The 25,028-nt window shown below is 43.2% G+C and overlaps 1 protein-coding gene across 3 annotated transcripts in view; it reads left to right on the forward strand.

Moving 5' to 3' along the window:
• The window catches only part of LOC131203861 (opioid-binding protein/cell adhesion molecule), a 541,096-nt gene that overhangs the window by 287,332 nt on the left and 228,736 nt on the right, over positions 1 to 25,028 (forward strand). For all 3 annotated transcript variants that reach the window (XM_058194544.1, XM_058194545.1, XM_058194543.1), the window contains exon 2: positions 23,412 to 23,644. In XM_058194544.1, the coding sequence (XP_058050527.1) occupies positions 23,412 to 23,644 (233 nt within the window). The remainder of the gene's footprint in view (positions 1 to 23,411; positions 23,645 to 25,028) is intronic.

A 25,028-nucleotide genomic window follows, 5' to 3' on the forward strand; every position in this document is an offset into this window, starting at 1 on the left:
TGCATAAAAGAAAAGATACGTTCATCAAGGTACACAACATTTACAACACAATTGATGGTCAATATATCAATATATTAGATACAATGAAAGGGAACATTAGGACAGGAACGGTAGGCACGCTGATGCTCTTATGCATGCCCCTTACAGAACTCTTAGGAATGGGATGAGGTCAATAGTAGACAGTTTTTGGTTAAATCTTTGGGGATTTTGGGAAGAGACCACAGAGTCTGGTAGTGCATTCCAGGTATTAACAACTCTGTTACTGAAGTCATATTTTATGCAATCAAGATTGGAGCGGTTCACATTAAGCTTAAATCTAGTGCATGCTCGTGTATTGCTCGTGTATTGTGTATTGTATCCACATCCTCTGGATTGGCCCAAGATGTCAGGGACTGCATAGATCAGGCATCCTCAAACTACAGCCCGTGCAATTGCAAAGTATGGGGTGATTAAGGAAGGGAGCAAGATGCACCCAAGGGAGGAGGTGGGGTTATCCCAATCCATTCGCTATCTCCAAAATGAGACACCCCCATTGGGCGCCCAAACGAGTTTTACAGAATTAAAACTTCAGTCCTTCAGAGCCAGGGTGGTGCAGTGGTTAGAATGCAGTACTGCAGGCTAACTCTGCTCATTGCCAGCAATTCAATTCTGACCAGCTCAGGGTTGACTCAGCCTTCCACCCTTCCAAGGTTGGACCCAGATTGGTGGTGGAAGTATGCTGAATCTGTAAATCATAGGGCTGTAAAGCACTATGAAGTGGTATATAAGTGTCGTGTCCCCCTCCCCCTCCGACGACCGGGTCTGGGAAGCCTGTATCAAGTGTGGCCATGAAGCCTCTGCAGCTTTGCCAAATTCCTTTCAGATTTCTTAGGGCAGGCAGGAATCCAAGGTGTGACTTCAGCAAACCAGATTAGACTTTCCTTGACTCAAATTGTTTGACTCAAGCTGATCCTTTATATAGGCCATGGGGTGTGGCTCCATGACTCAGCACTTATCCAGGCCTGCCCCTCCCCTCCTTCTGCTGACATCGCCTCTCAGATCTCCGGAAGCGAGGATCCTCCCACTTTAGATTGTCTTCTGCTATTTGTGAAAGGGAGGGGTCAGAAGAAGCAGGCCCGGGCAATTCCAAGCTGACTTCCTCTGATGGCTGCGTGTGAGTGAGGTTTGTTTGTTCATTCCTGACATCCCCTCCAGGCATGGGGCCAGGGCTGGGGGCTGGAGACATGCCAGGCCGTTCCTCTTCATTATCAGACTCTGAATCTGATAGCAGGCCCGGCAGGAGATGGGAGGGGCCTGGCTGAGGAGAGAAGGGAGGACGAGACACAACACTAAGTGTTATTGCTATTGCTATTTCAGAAGGCCAAGAGGTTGGGGTAGATCTCATCTCAGGGACCATGATGTTCCAGAGGGTAGGAACCACGGCAGATAAGACCCTATCAGCCATTATTCCTGGGTTGATGGAATCTACAGCATGCCTCTTCTCCCAGCATGAATGGAGTGGGCCAATCCCAAAGGAATGAGCCAGTTCCTCAGATACCTTGGATCCAGCGGTGGGATTCAGCCAGTTCGCATCACTTCGGGAGAAACGGTTGTTAACTTTCTGAGCAATTTGGCAAATTGGTTGTTGGAAGAAATCATTAGGGCAGAGAACCGGTTGTTAAATTATTTGAATCCAGTAGTGAAATGTAAAATTTGTTACTACCAGTTCTGTGGGCGTGTCTTGGTTGGGGGGAGGGGCTAATGTGACTGGGTGGACGTGGCCAACTTTTTTTTTACTTTTAAAAGCATTTTTTCTACAACCTCTTTGGCCGAAGAAGTTGTAGAAAAAATGCTTTTAAAAGGCTCTACGATCCCAGCTGAGCTGCACGATCATCAGAGGGTTTTTTTTACTTTTAAAAGCATTTTTTCTTCGGCCGAAAAAATGCTTTTAAAAGTAAAAAAAAAAAAACAACCTCTGATGATTGTGCAGCTCAGCTGGGCATGGGGGGGGGAGAGGCATTTTTGCTACCGGTTCTCCGAACCACCCGCCACCATTGCTATCAGATCAGACGATCCAGTCCAAACCGGGAGCATTTCACCCCTGCTTGAATTCCACCACTGCCTGGATCCATACCATGGAGGGTTTTAAAGATAAGAACGAATACTTTTGAATTGGACCCAGAAGCAAACTGGCAACCAGTACAGCTTGCAAAACAGTGGTGTAACAATGGGCCAGCCTAGGGGCCCCGAGGACTGTCCACGTGGCTACATTCTCCTCCGGCTGTACCTTGCAGGTACTCTTCAAGGATAACCCCATGTAGAATTCAAGGTACAATATTTGGAATACGGAAGTACATTTTATTCTGAGATACTTGGTGTATGTGTCCTGCATCCTGATGCAAACACCATAGCTGTCTGCTGGGAGTCCCTGTGATTCACATGGCATCACTTGCTTTCCCATTTCCCAGCAGACACCTGTACTTAACACACTTTAATTAATCTTCGGTGAAGACGAGATACACTGCATCTCCTTCTGTCTTCTTGTGTTTCTTTCCCACATTTCCTCCTTTCCATCGCGGACCGGAGCGGATTTATTTGTAAGGTGCGCACTTGCACAAAAACTAAAGGCTGTGGGTTCTTGAATTTTCAGGCCTGCTTACACTGCTGGCAAAAAATCCTTTGCTTCCCTCCCCTCCCCCATCCTTTTTTTTTTTTTTTGATTGAAGAACACTAGAAATCAGCCAGGGAGCAGGTGGTGTATTGTGTTAGATTAGCACTGATTGAATTCTTACACAGCCGGTTGATTGAGGCTGGTGTTCAGCAAGTGCACAATTCTACAAACAGTGGGCTGCAATGAAGAGGCCATTTTGCTGGATCATGTCCCTTAATCAGTCTCCTCCATTCTATTGATATTGCCGCTGAGTGTCTTTCATCTGCCACGCCGCTTGCTCCTTTCCTGGGCCTGCGGAGGAAAACCCATCGAATGGAACAATTCTGAGCCAAATGATTTTTGGTGAAGCGATTTCTCCCAGCCCCTCCATACAGAAGCATTGTTATCGCTATTATTTCGGTTGGTTGCACAGCCAGCCAGACGTTGAGACGGGATTTGGCTTTTGTTTTTTTTTAATCCATCTACTGAGTCCTTCTCAAGAACCTGGGAGAGGCAGCTGTGGTTGTTGGATGGTGCTAAGGGTACCGTTGCAGGATGTGAGCCGTCCAAGCAAAGCTGCCTTTCGTAATTGACTGATCACGATTGTGTCAATCAATCACTAGTTGCATAATTGTTGTATGCAAATTCCTAAAATCCCAATTTCCTGGGAATCCTTGGAAAACAGCCTGTATTAACCAGGACTGGCAAAAGAAGAAGGGGATGACAGAGAACGAGGTGGCTGGATGGAGTTACTGAAGCAGTAGGCATGAGTTTAAATAGACTCCAGAGGATGGTAGAGGACAGGAAGGCCTGGAGGAATGTTGTCCATGAGGTCGCGATGGGTCGGACACGACTTCGCAACTAACAAACTTTTATGTGATGATGAAACTTGTGCTCCAGTAAACAGAAGCTACATTTCTGTAGAAGAGAATATTTGCAACTCAGAGTTGAACTGTAGAGTCGTCAATGTTCTCTGAGCTTTGTGCTAGGCTAATCTAGCACTGATAGCGTTACCTAGTTTGGTAATGAAATATCTGCAAGGAAACCACCAAGCTCAGAGAGCACCAAGAACCCCATACATTTCTCTGTGTTTGGATTCCTATCAAAGAGATTGATGACTACCTCATCTCCACCATCCAACTCTTCTTCTGGTCACTTCAGCTTCAGGGAAGAATCCTACAATTTAGGTTTTCCTAGTGTACAAAGAGCTCTTAAGAAATGTTTTGCAAACGACTAGAGACAAATTGTAGAATTTCACTATCTGGATTGCAGAAAGCCAGATGGTGTGCCTACATAAATTAAATTATGTAGAAACTTCCTAACAGTGAGGTCAATTAACCAGTGGAACAGCTTGCCTCCAGAAATCATGGGCACTCCATCACTGGATGTTTTTAAGAAGAGTCTAAACCAGGGGTTTGCAACCTTAAACACTCAAAGAGCCATTTGGACCCGTTTCCCACAGAAAAAAAAACACTGGGCGCCACAAAACCCTTCCCATGCCTGACTATATCTTGAGCGGCCACAAAACTAGCATATGTAGTTGAATTAAATGTTTTGTTTTCTTCTGAAACTTTTCTTTTCTTGCATTTATCCATGGTTGGCCTATCAGGGGTTGAAAAGCTCAATAATTTGCGTGCCGGCGAGTGACACCTATTTTGAGTCATAGGGAACCATAGCAAAGGGATGAAAGAGCCACATGCGGCTCCAGAGGCACAGGTTGCTGACCCTTGGTCTAGACAGTAACTTATCTGAAATATTATTTCAGTTCTCCTGCTTGAGCAGGGGGCTGGACTAGAAGACCTCCAAGGTCCCTTCCAGCTCATTCTATTCTATTCTATTCTATTCTATTCTATTCTATTCTATTCTATTCTATTCTATTCCTGTATTTCTATCCCATCCTATCCTATCCTATCCTATCCTATCCTAGACAAATTAAAAGTATGGACTCTGTGACTAAGATAGCAGGTGGGGTGTACATATTTCTATTTTTGTTTTAATCATGAACAAAAGAAGGAAGTTTGTAAATTCATTTTGGAAAGTAGAAAGGCAGATAGATATTCGACTAGGACTACAATTGTTGGACTGTAAAAATCTATATCATCACTAGAGGGCAAAAAGGAGATGTAAAAGTCTAATGCTGCCATCTAGTGGTCCTCTGAATTTTTGGCAATCCAGGTATAAGTAAAGGTAAAGGTTCCCCTCGCACATACGTACTAGTCGTTGCTGATTCTAGGGGGCGGTGCTCATCTCCGTTTCAAAGCTGAAGAGCCAGCGCTGTCTGAAGACGTCTCCGTGGTCATGTGGCCAGCATGACTCAATGCTAAAGGTGCATGGAACGCTGTTACCTTCCCACCAAAGGTGGTCCCTATTTTTTCTACTTGCATTTTTACGTGCTTTCGAAACTACTAGGTTGGCAGAAGCTGGGACAAGTAACGGGAGCTCACCCTATTACACGGCAGCACTAGGGATTCGAACCGCTGAGCTGCCGACCTTTGGATCGACGAGCTCAACGTCCTAGCCCCTGAGCCACCGCATCCCCAATCCAGGTATAGAAGCACTAAATAAAGGTAGTACTGTATAGATGGAAGCAAAGAAATAAATAAAAATAAAAGCACATTGGCGGCTGCTTTAATACAATTCTCTCCTTGTTTTAATTCCAAGAAGGAAATATATTAAAAAATGAAGTATTGATGTTCAAGACATCAGCTGTGGCAAATAATCAAGAGCTTTTATATGGACATAAATTGCCCATTCCATTTATCTGAATTGCAACAATATAAAGGATGCATTCTAAAGTGTAATTTAGGTGAGGACTTCACATTTGTAGATACATAAGCAAAATTGGATGTACTATTAGTAATATTTTACTCTTTTCTCTGAGAAAGAATTGCAACATTATTCTAAGCCGGCTAACAATGGAAATAATTCTGAAAAAGCACCTTTCTTTCTATTTTCCCTCAAATCCCATTACAGAGAGCAAGTAGTATAATGCTTCTCTTCAGTTTACCAAACAATTTTTATGTTATCTTCTTTTTTTTCCTCTGTAATATTCCAATATTTTTGAACAAATGGAGTGAAACTTTAATGACAATAAGTTATTGTTAATAACTTGCTACCAATAAACTAAGCCCATATACCAGGTCTCAGGGTTCCAAGTAATGCTCCCAATGCAAAAAGACTTGAAGTTCCTCAAAGCTCCATGTTATTAGAGATGTCATATTGGCACATCTGGGAAAACCCGAATCTGAGAGCTTCCAGGTTTTCCCCACCTAAAGGAAAGTCCAAGTCCCTGCCCCAGCACTCACATGCCCATCACATGGTCCAATCAAAGCACCATCCCAACTGGAGATGTCTCCCAGTTCCAGCCTTCCAGATGCAGGGCAAGATGTCCTTGACTCTCTGAGAAAGGAATGTTATTATGAGTACATATCTCCCCTGCTCCATACAATCCCCCCTCCCAGTTTCCCACAGTACTAATTGTGGCATTCTAAACCAAATCCCTTTAGAATTTATGGGAACATAATGATGCTAGGCTGATGACTCATTTAACTCTGCCCTCCACCTCAGCTCTGCCTGCTCTTTTTCTACAGTAAATCATTTTTCATATTGGGCTTAAATCTTGATTTACCAGATCTAAGTGCATTGGACTTCATATGCAATGAATCAAACTTCAGTTGCACTTGGTGTCATGGATGTAATGACGTCATTTGTCAAAGCCCACAGCCATGACAGCCAGATTCTCAGAGTAAGAATAGGCAATTTTAGCAAGGGAAAAGAGGACAATTTGCTCTAATTTATCAGCAAATATGTTTCAAATTAAAACTTTCCTCTGTTACCTCTGATTACCTTTCTAACAGAGTCTTGGGTTCAGTGCTAACTGCTTATTTGACTCCTTAGAAATGTCCATCAGTTCTTGTTCGTCAATATTTTAGAAATGTCCAAATTCTGTCCTAGAGCCAGAGAATTACGTGTTGTGTGATGAAGTGATTACACAAGGGGAATCAGTTGTGTCGTTTGCGGAAGGACAACAGATAAATAACGCAGTTTCACCATTTGTGTGATGATGGTGCCCTCCTAAATCTTGTCATATGGCCAACCACAACTAAGTCTTCAGTTTATTGCACTTTCCTTTCCCTCCTTAATCGGATATAATGAGGCTTAACATAATGAAACCCAATTTTAACAAACTGTCTTGGGGTTATGATTTTACTTGAAACTTCCAACTCTGGTAATTTATAGTATGTAAAATGAAAAAGAGGTAAATGGTCCTTCATAGCTTCTTTGATTTCCGCAAAGTACCAAAGATACTAGGCACGAGGTGGCTCATGAGATTAGAATGCTGGGCTGACGATTGGCAGCCTTGGGTTTGAGATCCGGTTACTGCATTGGGATGGGATGAGCTCCCATCACTCGCTTCAGCACCTTTCCACCCAGTGATTTAAAAGCTAGTGAGTGTAAGTAAATAAATGGGTACCATTTCAGTGGACAACTTCATGGGGACATGAAAGGAATCCCCAACTAGGCATCTCCCAGGCAACGATGGTGCTACTGGCAAATCCTTTCACCATGGAAGCACTTCAGGGCTTCTGAACGGAAATATTGTATAGTACCAAAGATTCTTACCTTCCTTCCCAAGTGAGTTGATGCTTTTGAGTCCAAAATTATAGTTTTTTCTCATATGACCAGATCCCATGTATAGGGAGAAATGGAAAAGGGATATGTTATGAGTTCAGGGAGTCCTCGATTTACAACTGGTTGCTTAGCAACCATTCAAAATTATGAAAGACCCCCCCCCCTCTTAAAAACAACATACTTGTGATGACCCGGTTCAGAATTTCCAACAGCCAAATACACGTTCACACCATGGTCACAGGGCTGTACTTCAGACCCTCAGCTACCGACTCACATTTATGGCCGTTTGCAGCATCCCATAGTTACATGACTGTGACTTATGCTATTTTTGCCACAAACTGGCATTTACTTCCGGTTTTTGCAAAAATTGCCGTCGAGGGAACAGTGGGTTGACATGACAAGTGTGGCATTTACTTAACATCCATGGAACAACCATAGTTATTTGCTTAATGACCACCACAGAAGAAAAGGTCATAAAAATCGGGTTGGTCGTGTGATCAGATCGGTCATGTGACTTTACAGCCGTCACGACTTACGACCTTAAGGGGCAACCTTCATTACAGTTGTAAGTCTTAAGGGGCCGCGGTGTGGCTCAGGCTGTAAGAAGCCTGTTATTAAAACACAGCTGCCTGCAATTACTGCAGGTTCAAGCCCCACCAGGTCCAAGGTTGACTCAGCCTTCCATCCTTTATAAGGTAGGTAAAATGAGGACCCAGATTGTTGGGGGGGGGCAATACAAGTTGACTTTGTATATAACATACAAATGGATGAGACTATTGCCTTACACACTGTAAGCCGCCCTGAGTCTTCGGAGAAAGGCGGGATATAAATGTAAATTAAAAAAAAAAAAGTCAGGGACTACTTGTAATCCCAACTTTCTTTCTTTTTTCTTTTTTCTTTTGTAAATTAAAGAACCCACCGCATGGAGTTCACTTTACCAAATAACAAAACAAACGACTAGAATTAATGTATCCAAGATTTCCGTTTTAAAGCCCGCTTCGACGTCTACGTGAAATTACTTCTCCGTCAGCCTGTCTCATCATGCCCCAGACTCTTAAAAAATGCAAGCACCACATTTGTCCCTGCCTTTTAAAAAATTTATTCCCCTATACCCTGTGACAGCGGGGGGTTTCCAGAGTTTTGCAGGAATAACTAGCAACCTGTAATTATTTTACCCACCAAAATATATTGCATGGCCTGAATGAATGATGTCTTTCCTCCCCATTGTCAAAATGCCAGGACTTTTTTATGTGGCGGATAGGAAAAGTACCAACAGGTGGTAGAAGAAAGAAAACTTGAGTGGAAGCATGCCAAAAAAATAAAAAAGAAAATCAGTTTCCTTAGCAGTAATGAAGAGCCTGGGTGTTACAGCTAAAACCCTTCTGTCCTCGCCACCATGAATAAATATCATCTATGACAAAAGCCCAGCAGCTGATACCTGATCCTTCCTTTAGGACCTATTGTATTAAACTCGATATTACACGCCACAGATGTCATTGTTCGGCAAGCTAATTTGACGATTTATGTTGTTGAGAGAGGATTAGTGGAACCTCGTCTTTGAGAGCCGGCTTCTAATTTGCATCTTTAAGAGTCGGGATTTCAGCCAAGTTCTGCTCTTTTGTGTTTACTTTTTTTTTTTTTTTTGCCAGAGTTCGCAGCACAGCCGACCAGCACACAACTGAATAATTCTGGAGGATTCGTTTACGTTAGAAACTTCTTTATATACAATACCATACAGCAGAAGTCAGCATACAATACCAGGAACACAGAAGCGATATTTATAGAAGCAAGTCATTACAGAGTAGAGAGATACAGAGGCTAATATATTGTACAGAGGCACCAAAGTTACAGAGGCCAAACCAACTCTTAAATACAGTTCGGCCAGTAAGTCATGCCCAGACTCCAAACTGTCTCTTATGGCCCCATACAAACAAATATTATGTTTCAGTTTCCAAACAGTCCCCATTGGCTGACCTGTTGCCATGTCTATCCAAACAGTCCCCATTGCTTGACCCGTTGCCATGTCTATTCAAACAGTCCCCATTGGCTGACCTGTTGCCATGTGCATCCAAACAGTCCCCATTGGCTGACCCATTGCCATGTCTATCCAAACAGTCCCCATTGGCTGACCTGTTGCCATTTCCATTCAAACAATCCCCATTGGCTGACCTGTTGCCATGTCTATTCAAACACTCCCCATTGGCCGACCTCTTTATCACATCTATTCCAGCTCATAATTACTTACATACTGACACTTTTGAACAGCCCTGTTCATTTCTCATGATTATAAATACATCTTCTCTTCCTCCCATCCACCCTTCCAATCATCCTGCAGCAAGATTTGGTTGCAGTTTCTTAACTCTGAAACCAGAAGAAATGACTGGGAGAAGACATTCAATTGTTTGGTTGAGGTATCACCAATGTGTGGATCAGTGGTAGTATTCAGATGGTTATATCCGGTTTGGACGAACCAGTAGCGGTGGTTGCGGGTGGCTCCGCCCACCTGCCCAGATGTAATCACGTCCCATTTATCGATGTCTTTGATGCTCTGCACATGTGTGGAAGGCCCTGCCAATAATGAGTCATTGTTGGTACATGTTTCTGGTAATAGCTGATATATCGTATTCACACAATGTGTTGTTAGACGCTAACAGCCCCCACTTGAGCATATTGGCCTAACACTTTGGCACTCCAACTCTCATCCTATTCGGGGTCCTTCAAGTAGTATAAGGGAGGTTGGGTCCTCCTTTAATGTTATTCCTTGCTCAATGGTCTCCTTCCTCCATCTTTTAATTTTGTTTTGCTCTTGCATACTCTAAAGAATGTTTGTCCTTGCCATAAAGCTGTTGATAGGATAGGATAGGATAGGATAGGATAGGATAGGATAGGATAGGATAGGATAGGATAGGATAGGATAGGATAGGATAGACCAGACCAGACCAGACCAGACCAGACCAGACCAGACCAGACCAGATGCAATGCAATTCTCTATTGGCCAAGTGTGACTGGACACACAAGGAATTTGTCTTCAGTGCATAAGCTCTCAGTGTAGATAAAAATGCATTCCTAGATTCCTACATTCCTGTTCCTAGATTTGTCATGTGCTCTGAAGTTTGTCTCTGCAGGCCAGCTCTCCGAGTGGGAAACTGGCATTAAATGGCCAATTGAGTTCCATTGAATAATTCTCCTTATAGCTTTCCTATCTATGGCTCCAGCTCATATTTCTTCCGCAGAGTTATTCAAGGCAAATTACACTGATTTTCCAGACAATCTGCTCTCCAAGCAATGGCCCCATCCATGTTAGGAAGGTGGAAATTTAAGACTTTTTTGGGGGGTTGATTGTTTTTTTACTGTTCTTCCTGGAATTGTACAAGTTTATTTTTCTTCTCCACAACAGTAGCTGAGTTATTCTGAAGATGACTAGTGAGTGCCAGAAAAATGTTTTGGTTTTTTTTTTTTTTTTTTACTCTTAATTTGATCCTTTCTAGGGAAAACCTTCTGGTTTAGGTGATAATCCCACTATGTCAAAGCTTGTTCCCTTTATGTAAATCCATTAAATAATTCTCTTCTGTTAGGCCAAAGAATCTGCTAAGTTGCAATTGAGAAAACTTATTGGTCAAGCCTACACATAAGAATCTACTCAACTTATGTTCTGTCCACACTGCACGTTAATCTGTGTGCAGCTCGACATGCAGCTAAACCCACCTATTTGTTGTGGTTCACCAGCAACCTGCAGAGCTGGCAGTGGAGTCGGACAGTGAGGAGGCTGGGGAGGACAATGGGCCAGTCCTGGAGTCAGGGGAAAGGTCTGGATGAGGGCTCTGCGTCAGAGGCAGAGATGGGACCAGGGCCATCTGGGAGCAATGCATGGACTCCGGAGCCTCCAGAGTCAGACAGCAGAGAGGCAGAGGAACAGAAGCAGCCTGTTCCTAATGCACGCATGAGAAGAACTGCCAGAAGGCAAGAGCAGCTAAAGCAAAAAGGATGACTCAGGAGTAAGGCCAGGTGATTAATGGTCCCTCCCATAAAACTTAAAAGAGCAGCAAAGGCTCTTGGGCTCTTTGTAGGAAAGCAACATTGCTAAATCTGTTTCCAGTTGGTGTCTCTTGTTTCTGAACTCCGTGGGGCTTTGCCAAGAAAGGCCTTTGGCAGGGTTCCAAGGAAGATAAAGGTTTGTGATAAGCCTGAAGCACTTTTTCTGAAGGATTTTGTTTTGGAATTAATTTGGACTAAGCTGGGAAAGAAGTAATTCCCAGCTGTTATAATAAAATAGGTTTGTTTAAGACTAATTGTGTCTTTTAATGACTAATTGAGCCTAGGTCACAACACTATCCCCCAATAAAACAGATGGTGTGTGTAGCTCTGTATGCTTTATTGAAAGAACAGGATATGGTGAAACTGGGGAAAATAGAGATACATACAATGAGAACCCAAGACAAGATAGGCAGTATTGAGTTACTGCTGAACGTAACAATTAATAAATAAACACAAGCAATTTAAATCTCACCAGCGATGTTCTGTGTGTGGGATGTGGGTTTGTCCTTGGATGACCATGTGCCACAGATCAAGATGGATTTTTCTTTATTGCTTACTGCCTTTTCCAAATGCTAAAGCAAATGGAGTTTGGCTTCCCAGCATTCACTTGGTTTGAGAGGACAAGCTGATGGGTAAATGGGTTGGGTCAGCTTCAAACAATCTAATTGTAATAGAATAGAATAGAATAGAATAGAATAGAATAGAATAGAATAGAATAGAATAGAATAGAATAGAATAGAATAGAATTTTTACTGGCCAAGTGTGATTGGACAGACAAGGAATTTGTCTTGGTGCATATGCTCTCAGTGTACATAAAAGAAAAGATACCTTCATCAAGGTACAACATTTACAACACTTAATGATAGTCATAGGGTACAAATTTAACACTTAATGATACAACACTTAATGATAGTCATAGGCTATTTGTCGCTCTGACCACTAGATAGGGCTAGAGAGCAACAACAGTATATAAAGATTGTATATTGGGGCATATATGTCCTTCCGGCCACTAGATGGGGCTAGAGAGCAACAATGGTATATAAAGATCCTATGTTGGGGCATATCTGTCCCTCTGGCCACTAGATGGGGCTAGAGAGCAACAATGGTATATAAAGATCCTATGTTGGGGCATATCTGTCCCTCCGGCCACTAGATGGGGCTAGAGAGCAACAATAGTCTCTAAGTTATATGCTGGGGCATGAGAAAGGTTCAGTATATTAAATTAGGGTCAACAGAATTCAAGAGTGGTTGGATTTAGACCATTTGTGGGAATGTACCCTGTTTTCTCCAAAATAAAACATCCCCTGATAATAAGCCCAATCACAATAAGGCCAAGCACTTATTTCAGGGTTCAAAAAAATAAAATAAGACAGGGTCTTATTTTTGGGGAAACAGTAAGGACTCTTGGCTGGTTTTCTCTCTTGACTTTGCCCCAAAGCTCTGCTTGGTCTTCTCCGACATCGTCGCCTCTTACCTATTGGAGACATTGTCATAAAATGGCCATTGGGGGCGGGGGGGAGGCAAAAAGTGTAAGCATTGCATTTCATAAAATGAGACAGACTTCAACCATGATCGAATACGGGTTTCTGAGCAAGAATTAACCAGAGGACTCAATAGAATTATTCAGCACCATGACACCTGGCTTGTATTTGCAAAACTCCATTTTGGAGAAACAAATCCTTTAGAGAAAGGGATAAACTTAAATGCAAATGGCATCAATACACCAAGTTCTTCCATTGGCCACCTGCGTTTCAGGGAGACAAACAGTTATTGTTGGGACACTCTATGTATCATTAAGGCCGATTCTTCCATTTCGTTCTGCTCAGAGGAGTTTTGATGGAAAACAGAATGGGTTTATTCAACTGCGCCATCAGGTGAAATCTACAGTGGATGTACAAAAGGCAGGGACTTGAATTCGTCAGATCTGCATTCAGAGAACGAATCAATGCAGAACGCAACGGCACCCAACCTTCAGTTACACTAAGGAACCAACAGCTTGGGAATTACACTCAGCTTCGCAGCATGGAATTTTTTTTTTATTTTGGAATTCCATTTCAGAGCCCCACAAAGACATTCGTAAAAATTTGGAAGCAAATTTTGTACGATTTGTCATTGTTTGCACAGCATTTTGTGGACATCAAGGAACATAGGCTTGTTATCGGGGATGGGATTCAGCCATTTCGGACCGGTTTGGGCAAACCGGATGCTAATTTTACATCAGGTTCGCCGAACCGGTAGTTGCAAGGACTGGCTGGTCCCGCCCACCCTTCCCTGTCCCTCCCAGGAGTCTCCATGCAGCCCATTTTGAATGCCAGGTAAGTGCAGTGCATGCATGGAGGCTCTGGGAAGGCGAAAAATGGGCCTCCCAGAAGTTCAAGAAGTCTGGAAATGGGCCTCTTTCTGGCCGACCTCCAGAGGGGCCTCCAGAGCCCAGGAGAGACAATTTTTGCCCTCCCAGAGGCTTGGGGAAAGCCTCTGGAGCTTGGGGAGGGCAAAAATGCCCCTCCCCCACCGTGGTGCAGGAGGCCAAATAGGCCACACCCACCATGGCCACACCCACCCCTGCTTGTTATGCTTCCAAATACAAACCTATATTTATATTAAAGCACAGACACAGAGATCGACAAATGTTTTGAAACAAAGAATCACATTTTCTGGCACTTAATTCTGGTTATTAAACACAGCTGCCTGCAATTACTGCAGGTTCTAGTCCCACCAGGCCCAAGGTTGACTCAGCCTTCCATCCTTTATAAGGTAGGTAAAATGAGGACCCAGATTGTTGGGGGGGCAATAAGTTGACTTTGTATATAAATATACAAATAGAATGAGACTATTGCCTTACACAATGTAAGCCGCCCTGAGTCTTCGGAGAAGGGCGGGATATAAATGTAAACAAACAAAAAAAGCTTAATTTTTCTGGTGATGTTGCATCATCATCTTCATCATCATCCTTCTTGCTGCCCACAGCAGCAAAAAATAATAACAGTTGTGTTAGAAAAGTAGAAAACAGTTTCCTAGAAGTTAACATGTTGGATGTAAGTCTGTGTTTCTAATAAAAAGCCAAGTGAGATATGCAACTGCTAAGAATAAAATTGTAACCGTGCATGGGAATAAATGGAATGTAGAGTACAGAGATGGTCTTAATGGAAATTTATGGTCAAGGTGAGGAAGATGAACTTAGCCTGGGAAAAGAGAAAGGAGTGAGAAAGAAACTCAAGACTGCCCCTGTCTTCATTCTCTTTGGTAGAAGACGGAGAGATTTTCAAGATTCTGTTACTATAGATTACATCAATAAAGTAGATGACTAGTATTTCCACCAAAGATCTAGGTAATGTTTACAGCATTTGCTCTAAAGTTTGGTCTAGTGGTTAAAGTGCTGGACTAGAAACAAGAACACTATGGAAATCTATCCCCACCTTAGGCCCGAAAGCCAACTGGGTGACTTTGGGCCAATCACTAGGAGATGGTGAGTTCTAGTCCTGTCTTAGGTATGAAAGCTGGCTGGGTAACTTTGGGCTAATCACTAGGAGGCAGTGAATTCTAGTCCCATCTTAGCCCTGAAAGCTGGCTGGGTGACTTTGGGTCAATCACTAGGAGATGGTGAGTTCTAGTTCTAGTCCTGTCTTAGGTATGAAAGCTGGCTGGGTGACTTTGGACCAATCACTAAGAGATTGTGAGTTCTATGAATCACTATTTGAGTTCTAGTCTTGTCTTAGGTATGAAAGCTGGCTGAGTGATTTTTGGCCAATCACTAGGAGGCAGTGAATTCTAGTTCCACCTTAACCTCAAAAGTTGGCTGGGTGACGGGGCCAATCATCAGGATACGAACATTAATCATGAAAATAAAGTAGCCTGTCATATAGATTCAGGTGATTCAGATTCCTGGACCCTACCTAAGTTTGGGATTGGGTTAATGGAAACTCTTAATTTATTTTACTTCTTACCGCATTAACAGTACGCTTTGTGAATCTCAATCTAATATCAAACAAGCAGGCTTGGAAGAGGCGAGACGTTATTTTGGCTTATTGCAAAGTCAAAATTTAGACATCAGACAATTAGTCCTCCCACCCCCCCTTTTTTCCCCCCTGCACAAAGCAAAAAAGAAAGAAAGAATCACTATAACACTGTCTCATCAAACAGTAAAAACACACACTTCATTTTAATGAGGGGTGCGGTGAGTTTGCTTGAAAATCTTTCGCCTAGATATTTAGATGATTACAGGCAAGGACATTGTCTGTTTTACAGATTACTGTCCTGATTTTACCAGTCCATACAATGAATAATTTAACAAAAAACTCATGTAAGTATCTCTTTATTATTCATTATAATGAACTGAGAGAGGAGTAATAGTCCACCCGACTGCAATCCCCTCAGGGCTCAACTTAACTAGACAGTACTTAGCTCTCCGGGAGTTAATTTGAATAAAGAAAAGGTTCTGATATTAGAACTAGAGGCAGCCACGTCACAAGTCGAGATGAAGATGGGTAGAGAGTAAGATGCTCTGGAATTCAATGGAGGGGAACGCAGAAGAAACTTACGAATGGAAGGAGAAAAGTTGGTCTAACAGAATAACAAGAGTTATAACCAGACTCCAAATTTTGGGCTTAGACAACTTAGAACTACGCCGACTTCAGTCTGACCTAAGCATAGTATATAAAATTAACTATCACAATTAACTACCTGTCAGTGACTACTTCAGCTTCAACCACAACAATACACGAGAAAATAATAGATACAAACTCAAGGTAAACCGCTCCAAACTCAGTTGCAGAAAATACGACTTCAGCAACAGAGTGGTCAATGCCTGGGATGCACTACCTGACTCCGTAGTTTCTTCCCCAAACCCCCAAAACTTTAAGCTTAAACTGTCCACTGTTGACCTCACCCTGTGGTGGGATTCAGATAATTTAACAACCGGTTCTCTTCCCCAATGATTTCATCCAACAACCAGTTCACCAAACTGCTCAGAAAGTTAACAACCGGTTCTCCCGAAGTGGTGCGAACCGGCTGAATCCCACCACTGACCTCACCCCATTCCTAAGAGATCTGTAAGGGGCGTGCATAAGTCCACCTGCAGGCCTACTATCCCTGTCCTAATATTCCTTTTTAATTTACTCTTTTCATGTATCCAAATTATACTTTTACTTGTTATCTTATATATGATTTGCAAAATAAATTAAATAAATAAGTTGGGAGAGACCTTGAAGATCTTCCAGTCTAGCCCTGCTGCAAAATGGAGTTGAGAGTGGGAGGGAGTTATACCTTCTTCGGGTTTTGTATTTGAGCTTCCTGTTCCTGTGCAAGACCATGTCCTTTAATATTCTATTGGCTGTTGTCAGATTTCTATGGGGTCATGTAGGGGTCATAGCTGGCTCTATAGGCAGAAGAGGAAATGCAAATCCTAGGTACTTGTCTGAGTTAATCTGGTCAGCCTCTGGTTTATTGTTTATCTGAGCTCCGAGGGAAAGTTTAGACTGCTCTCTGGGGTGATGCAATGAAGGGGCTTGTGTTGCGAAAGGATGTTGGGCAATTTCTATTATGGCTTAATGACTTTGACCTGTCTTGGATCTTGGGTCTGCCTTTGTTCAGACTTTGCTGCAGGGAGTTTCAAAATATCCTGTCTTGAATGGATTACCAAATTTGCATTTCTAAAAGCTGGCCTCCTCAGTTTCTGCTTGTGGGCGGGGAGAGTAGGGCTGCTTCCTGCCTCTAAAAAAACACTTTTTTCCATTTCTCCCTTTCTTTGGGGGAAATATACTTACGGGACCGCCTGCTGTTACCACATGCCTCCCACCGACCCGTACGCTCTCACAGAGAGGGACTTCTCAGGGTGCCGTCCCCCAAGCAATGTCGGCTGGCGGCCCCCAGGGGAAGATCCTTCTCTGTGGGAGCTCCCACCCTCTGGAACGAACTTCCCCCGGGTTTACGCCAAATACCTGACCTTCGGACATTCCGTCGCGAACTGAAGACACATCTTTTTATTCGCGCGGGGCTGGCTTAAATTGATTTTAACAAATTTTTAAATTCTTAGAAATTAATTTTAAATGGGGTTTTTTAGCTTATTATATATTTTACTTCTCAGGCCAATTTTAAAATAAGTTTTTTAACTGCATTTTAAATTTGTATATTGTACCGTCTGTTTTATTCTTGCCTGTACACCGCCCTGAGTCCTTCGGGAGAAGGGCGGTATAGAAATCAAATAAATAAATAAATAAATAAATATAATATTCTGCCTTTTTTTTTTTTTTAATATTCCTCAAAATATTTCATTCTTCTAGGAGGAGGGTAGGAGCTGACTTTCTACAGAATTAAGTGTAGTTTGAGAAACCCTTAGATCTCACAGGTGATGTCTATGGAAGGGATGAGGCCAATTTACAAATGCTACCGTGTTTTCCCGAAAATAAGACCCTTTCTTATATTTTTTTGAACCCCGAAATAAGCACTTGGTCTTATTTTTGGGGAGGTCTTATTATTTTGGGGCGCGTGGAGCCAGATGGGGCTCCTCTTGCCCTCTTATCTGATTTCCAGCTCTGTGTTTAAATATTTTCGGGGAGGGCTTATTTTCGGAGGGAGGCTTATTTTAGTGCATGCGCTCAAAAGCCCAATTGGACTTATTATCAGGGGATGTCTTATTTTCAGGGAAACAGGGTACTTGCATGTTGGTTGAAAAACCAAACAGGCTACCAACCTAGATGAAGATTCTCAGTCATCTAGATTAAAAAGCATCTACGGGCCAGGCTAATAATAGTTACTGTTTGAGATTTGCCAGGTAAGGATGGTCTTTATTACTTGATTAACAGGAAAAAAGAGGGACAATTGAAATCTAAATTGTACAATTGTTGTCTCTGGAGCTATTTATACCATCCTCTAAAGCAGGTGTTGTGACTCCAGCCTCCGAACCTGGCCCCATGTCCGAAAGTGACTCCGAAAGTGAGGGGGAAGGGCCGGTAAGGCTTACCTCGGGAGCACTGATTCCTTTGGCTCGGCTCCAGGAGCCAGAACCAGACCAGTTGGAGGTCATAATGAGGCCGTCATCCCCTGATTCCTCCCTTCCCCAGGCCTTCAGACCCAGCTGATAATAATAATCAAGCTTGGCTTGACCCGTGCTTCAGAAGATTAGAGAGGCGGCATCATCAAAAGGAAGGGTGGGGCAGGAGCCCCACCCCACAGGATATATAAGGAGCTTTGGAACTGCTCTCACTCCACGGGAAGCAATAGCTGAACCCTTTCAAAAAGAGCTGAAAGACTTGCTACATGAGTCATTTGTTTGAACTTTGGCAGGCAGCTGCGATTTCTCTGCTGGGACTGATAAGAGCCATGAATCCACTGGCTGAAGGCCAGCTCGTGGGTCTGAAGTGGGGAAGGAGACAGAACAGCAGGGGTCTCCAATCTTGGTCCCTTTAAGTCTTGTGGACTTCAACTCCCAGAGTCCCTCAGCCAGCAAAGCTGGCTGAGGAACTCTGGGAGTTGAAGTCCACAAGTCTTAAAGGGACCAAGGTTGGAGACCCCTGCTCTAAAGCAAGGCAAGCTGATAGGTTTGAGCAAATGTTTGTAGCCCAAAGGCTTCCTTGGCCCTTCTGAACCTGACAGCCTTTTTAGGTCGCAAGCAACCTCAGCCACTCAAGATACATGTTTTGATCTCCTGGAGAGGCACAGTAGATCTTCACTGTAGCTTCAGTGCATGTTTCTCTACTGAGTTTGCATTAAAAAAAAAATCCACCTCAGTCTGTTGCGTGACTCTTTGTCAGATGCAAAACCACGGGGCCACTTTTCATTCCGCCTAATGAATAGTTGAATTTATTGTGGTTAGTGGCTGGGCTTTTTTTGCAGAATTCTCTTGCCATTTAATGCCATGCTGAGCTGCAGCCGAGTTTAGAGATCAGTACACTATGAATTAGGAAGATCTTCCGGGTCACAGTATGCGTTTCATCCCTGATACTTGGAAAGCAGTTCTCTGGAGCATATGAACATACTTTCTTGGTGTGAAAATGACAACAGATTGCATTCTAAGAAATAAATGGATACAGGCTTGGTGTATATACTGTAGCATGCTAATACAATTTGCTTGGATCAGCCTTGGCTAACCCGGCTATTATGGTTGACGAACCATGGTTTAAGGGTTAACCTGATATAGACATGTAAAATACCGGCACCCCGGTACAGTCTGTGGATGCCGGCACCCCGGTACAGTCAGCTGCAGCCGCGGCTGACTGTTGGGGGCGAGTCATTGGCCCCGATGGAAAGGGTGCACAACTTGGGCGTTCTCCTGGATGGACGGTTGTCTTTCGAAGACCATTTGACGACCGTCTCCAGGAGAGCTTTTTATCAGGTCCACCTGATTCGCCAGTTGCTCCCCTTCCTGGACCAGGATACCCTATGCACGGTCACTCATGCTCTCGTGACCTCTCGCTTGGACTATTGCAATGCTCTCTACATGGGGCTCCCCTTGAAGAGCACCCGGAGACTCCAGTTAGTTCAGAATGCAGCTGCGCGGGTGATAGAGGGAGCTCCACGTAGCTCCCATGTAACACCCATCCTGCGCAGACTGCACTGGCTGCCTATTGTCTTCCGGGTGCGCTTCAAGGTATTGGTGACTACCTTCAAAGCGTTCCATGGCTTAGGACCAGGATATTTCCGGGACCGTCTACTGCCATTTTCTATCTCCCAGCGACCGGTGCGTTCTTACAGAGAGAGACTCCTTAGGGTGCCGTCAGCCAAACAATGTTGACTGGCGGCCCCCAGGGGGAGGGCCTTCTCTGTGGGGGCTCCTACCCTGTGGAATGAACTTCCCCCAGGACTTCGTCAACTATCCGACCTTCAGACCTTTCGCTGCGAACTTAAAACCTATTTATTCCGTCTAGCTGGACTGGCTTGATTTTAAAATTTTAATTTGCTTTTATGGGTTTTAAATTTTCGTAAATTTTTATAGGGTGTTAATGTATTTTAAAATTTTTGGCCAATTGAATAAGTTTTTTAAGGGATGTTCTTAATATTATATGTATTGTTCTCTTTGTATTTTATTCTGGCTGTGCACCGCCCTGAGTCCTTCGGGAGAAGGGCGGTATACAAATTAAATAATAATAATAATAATAATAATAATAATAATAATAATAATAATAATAATAATAATAATAATAATAATAATAATAATAATAATAATAACAACAACAACAACAACAACAACAACAACAACAACAACAACAATAATAATAATTATTGTTATGATTATTATGATTATGATTATGATTATGATTATTATTATTATTATTATTATTATTATTATTATTATTATTATTATTATTATTATTATTATTATTATTATTATTATTATGTGGCTGAGCAAGATACTTATGCCCTGTTATTATGTTTTGAAACCATGGATAGGGGCTCAGCAAGGTATTAGCCGTGGTGGCACAGTGGTTAGAGTGCAGTACTGCAGGCTACGTCTGCTGACTGCCAGCCAGGGGTGAAATCCAGCAGGTTCTGACAGGTCCTGGAGAACCAGTAGCAGAAATTTTGAGTAGTTTGCAGAACCGGCAAATACCATCTCTGGCTGCTCCCAGAGTGGGGTGGGAATGGAGATTTTGCAGTATTCTTCTCCTGGAGTGGGGAGGGAATGGAGATTTTGCAGTATCCTTCCCCTGCCATGCCCACTAAGCCACAGCCATCAAGTCACGACCACAGAACCAGTAGTAAAAAAATTTGGATTTCACCACTGCTGCCAGCTGGCTGCAATTTGGCCGTTCGAATCTCACCAGGCTGAAGGCTGACTTAGCCTTCCATCCTTCTGAGATCAGTAAAATGAGGAGCCAGACTGTTGGGGGCAATATGCTGACTCTGTAGGAGTGGTACGATGGCCTAGAGGTGGAGCTCTCGCCTCACAATCAGGAGGCTGTGAGTTCGATCCTAGGTAAAGACAGATATTTCTCTCTCTGGGCTCACTGAGAATATATCTGCTGAACAAAACTCTGCATTATTGACAGGAAGGGCATCCGGCCATTAAATGCTCTGCTAGCTCCATTCAGTTGCCCAGACTCCACCTCACAAGGGATTATGGGGTTGCTAAAAGAAGAAGAAGATGATGAATACACTGAAAACCGCTTAGAGTGGGCTTTAAAGCACTGTGAAGCAGTATATAAGTCTAAATGCTATTGCTAAGCTATTTTGGTTTATTCAGAAAGCTTCCTTAAATCTGATTTAGCACTGTCACAGATATCTGGGTCTTGGGTTCTGAAAACACCTTAGGAGCTGGCTGTTTTTGCACAACTTGGAAATTAGAGTTGGGTGAGTTGGGAAATGGGAACATGATTCTCTGTTGACATAGCTTTGCCATATCTGTATGCTCACATTGTACTTATCAATAAGCAGAAATATTTTAAGACAATATGAGGGTAGAAGTTCATTCTCCAAGCTTGTGGGTTGGTTTCCAAATGTTTCATTACCAGACTAATATCTTCAGTGGAATTTAGGCAGGGATGGGCTTCAGATCCTTTAGCAATGGGTTCGCTGCCTCATTGCTGGGGTGGGCATTGCCATGGTGGGCATGGCCTAGTTCGGCTGCCTCCCGAGGCCCTCCGGAGGCTGGAAACAAACCCATTTCTAAATTTCTGGAACCTCCGGTAGGACCGTTTTTTTGCCCTCCTAGACCCTCCATGCGGCCCCTGCACTTACTTGGAATGATGAATGGGCCGTGTGGAGACTCCTGGGAGAGGCAGGGTGGGGTGGGCGTGGCCACCCAGAGGTGGCATTTGGGGGTTCGCCGAACCCCAGTGATCCTTGGCTAAAGGATGGCCCGAACCCTGCCGAACCCCCAGGAGCCCACCTCTGAATTTAAGATATGTCAGTATTGGTGTGAATTGTATTGGTGGTCTGTAGGTCTTGTGATGGGGAGGTCACGTCAGGTGAGGGTCATGTCAGGTGAGAGTCTTATAATGAGTCTTGTGATGTGAGAGAAATAGAATTATTCCTGTGAAGAACATTGCTTCAGTGACTCCATATTTACGCTACTTGTAACCTAAGCTAATCCTAAGCTAAGTAGCTGTGTAAGGCATTAAGATAAGGAAGTATGCATGACTTCTGTTCTGAGATAACAAAGCCATAAACTTGGTTAGTACATTCTGAGTTGGGTCAGGCTGACCGAAGCTAATTTGATAAGTAGGAAAGATGCTGACATGTTCCAATTAATTGTTTTATTAAGGACATGTGGAAAGGGTATTTCCATTTCAGAGATCTAATTGAGGAATATGTTGCTGAATAAGGCAAAAACTTGATGTAACGTCTGATAAACAATGATAAGAGGGGCATTTTAATTGCTTTGCTGATTTTTTTGCAAATGTATTTAAACTATATATTCAGACCTGATGTTCTCTCTCTTTCTTGAGAGAACCTTTTTGCAAAAATTTATGATATATATCTCTGTAATAAATCTGCTTTTTAATTGTTCATGGTCTCCCCATTACTTTTTATGAGGTTGGTTTTTACCTCTCAAAGAGTCTTGTAATGGGTCATGTGATGGGTCAGCATCTACCCCGAGCAACAGATGTTCGCCACTATCGCAAATTTTAACACAATATTTCACTCAAGTATTTTAAGTAAGAAGCCTCAGATGGTTTCCATTCAAAAGGAACAAAAATGCAAATTCTGAGTACGTTGAATTTCATCCCAACAGGAGAAAGGGGAAAATATATAATCTGACTAGTTTTATCCATAATTTTATTTTACTTTTTAAAAAAAAATCAAAAATCATGGATATAGAAACTTGGAACTAAGGAGAAATTTCCTGATAGTTAGAACAATTAATCAGTGGAACAACTTGCCTCCAGAAGTTGTGGATGCTCCAACACTGGAAGTTTTTAAGAAGAGATTGGATAACAATTTGTCTGAAGTGGTGTAGAGGGTTGGACTAGAAGACCTCCAAGGTCCCTTCCAACTCTGTTGTTCTATATCTATTCTAAATTCTAAATTCTATATTTCAAATATTTAACAGGGTGGCTAAATGATTGAAAAACAATAGAAAACAGGAACAGGAATTCGTGATATTATTATTATTATTATTTCCTCCAGAAAGCAATAACAACCACCAATTCTTTTTCATTCTCTTTATTTGTTTTATTAGGTGTACTGTGGATGACCGAGTCACGCGAGTAGCTTGGCTGAACCGTAGCACTATTCTTTATGCTGGAAATGATAAGTGGTCGATAGATGACCGGGTGGTCATTCTCACAAACACCAAAACTCAATACAGTATCAAGATCCATAATGTGGACATATATGATGAAGGCCCCTACACTTGCTCTGTACAGACAGACAACCATCCCAAAACGTCAAGAGTTCATCTTATCGTCCAAGGTAAGACTCGGTGGATGTTTGCTGATGAAATTGAACATGAGGAGGCTCCGTCATCTTTGTATAATTGTTCGGGGTTAGAGGTCCTCAGGCCTTTATGACTAAAAATGGGTTGTGGGTCCTTTTCTGGACCATCCAATTCTACCTTGAACTCTTTCATTTAGAAACGAGGGGCTTCCACTGATTAATGAACCCTGTTTCCCCAAAAATAAGATCTATCCTGAAAATAAGACCTAGCATGTTTTTACGCATGTGCCTTGTCAGGGTTCCGACAGATGCCCTAATTAAACCATTAGCCTTGAGCCAAGTTTAGAAAGAAATCCAGTTATTTAATAGGAGCAAGTGAAGTCAGCTCTTCCCCACGTAATTTACGGCCCAACTATTACCCTGTTTCCCCCCTCCTCCCAGGGTGTGTCATATATCTCATTCTCCAATGGAGCACTTTCCCGGGCTGTAGAGTTCACGTCTCTCCGGATGGTTCTGGTAACCTGGGATACAGCCTTGAGAAAGGTATGCATAGAATGTACTTCTGGTTGTGGCTGCTGTACTGCTCTGTCAGTTTTTCCCCCTCCTGCCTATGGCAACTCAAGAGCGGGCCAGGAATGCTTTATGAGTTGACATGCCTAATATAAGCCTACCCCCAAAATAAGCTCTACTTAAGACCCTGTGCAGCTGTTGTGACTCCGGGCATCGAACATGTCCTCATGGAGGAAAGTGACTCGGGGAGTGAGGGAGAGGATCCAACAAGGCCTCCCTCACCAGGACCCTCCTCGCTGGCACCGCCCCAAGTTCCAGCTGCAGGCCAGGAGGAGGAACTGACAAGGCCTCCCTCTCCCGCACCCTCCTCCTCCCTGGCAATGCCTCAAGTCCCAGCTGCTGACGATCAATCCTGGATTGATCTGAGGCAGCGACAAAAAGATAAGCGTGCGCAGCAGAGGAAAAGGTGTGGCAGGCTCAGAGATTGCTGAGTTACTGAGCCACACCCCACAGGGTATAAAAGTGGGTGGAGCTGCCATGTGGCCTTTGTGACGGACAAAAAAGCTACCAAGGGTGCACTGCAGCTCGGTTGTTGGAGGGTTAAAGGACTTTGTCAATGAGTTTTGGCAACAGATCTTGGACACGAGATAATGGACTCAGAACTTGGCAGGCCTTTGCACAGTCACTGCCAAGTATTTCCTCAACTGAAGAAAATCAGGTCTGTAGCAAATAAAAAGACTGGGAGACACACATCTTTGCATTTGCTCTGTGAAGTGGGGAGGGGGACATAACAGCAGCCATTCTGGTTGCTTGTGATGCCACAGCCACGAGGTGACATGGAGGTGAGTGGAGCTGCCCCATACACCCCTACTAGCTTACCTCAGGACCCCACAGCCAGGCCATCCATGCC

The sequence above is a fragment of the Ahaetulla prasina genome, chromosome 9 (assembly GCF_028640845.1).
Source record: "Ahaetulla prasina isolate Xishuangbanna chromosome 9, ASM2864084v1, whole genome shotgun sequence".
Lineage (NCBI taxonomy): Eukaryota > Metazoa > Chordata > Lepidosauria > Squamata > Colubridae > Ahaetulla > Ahaetulla prasina.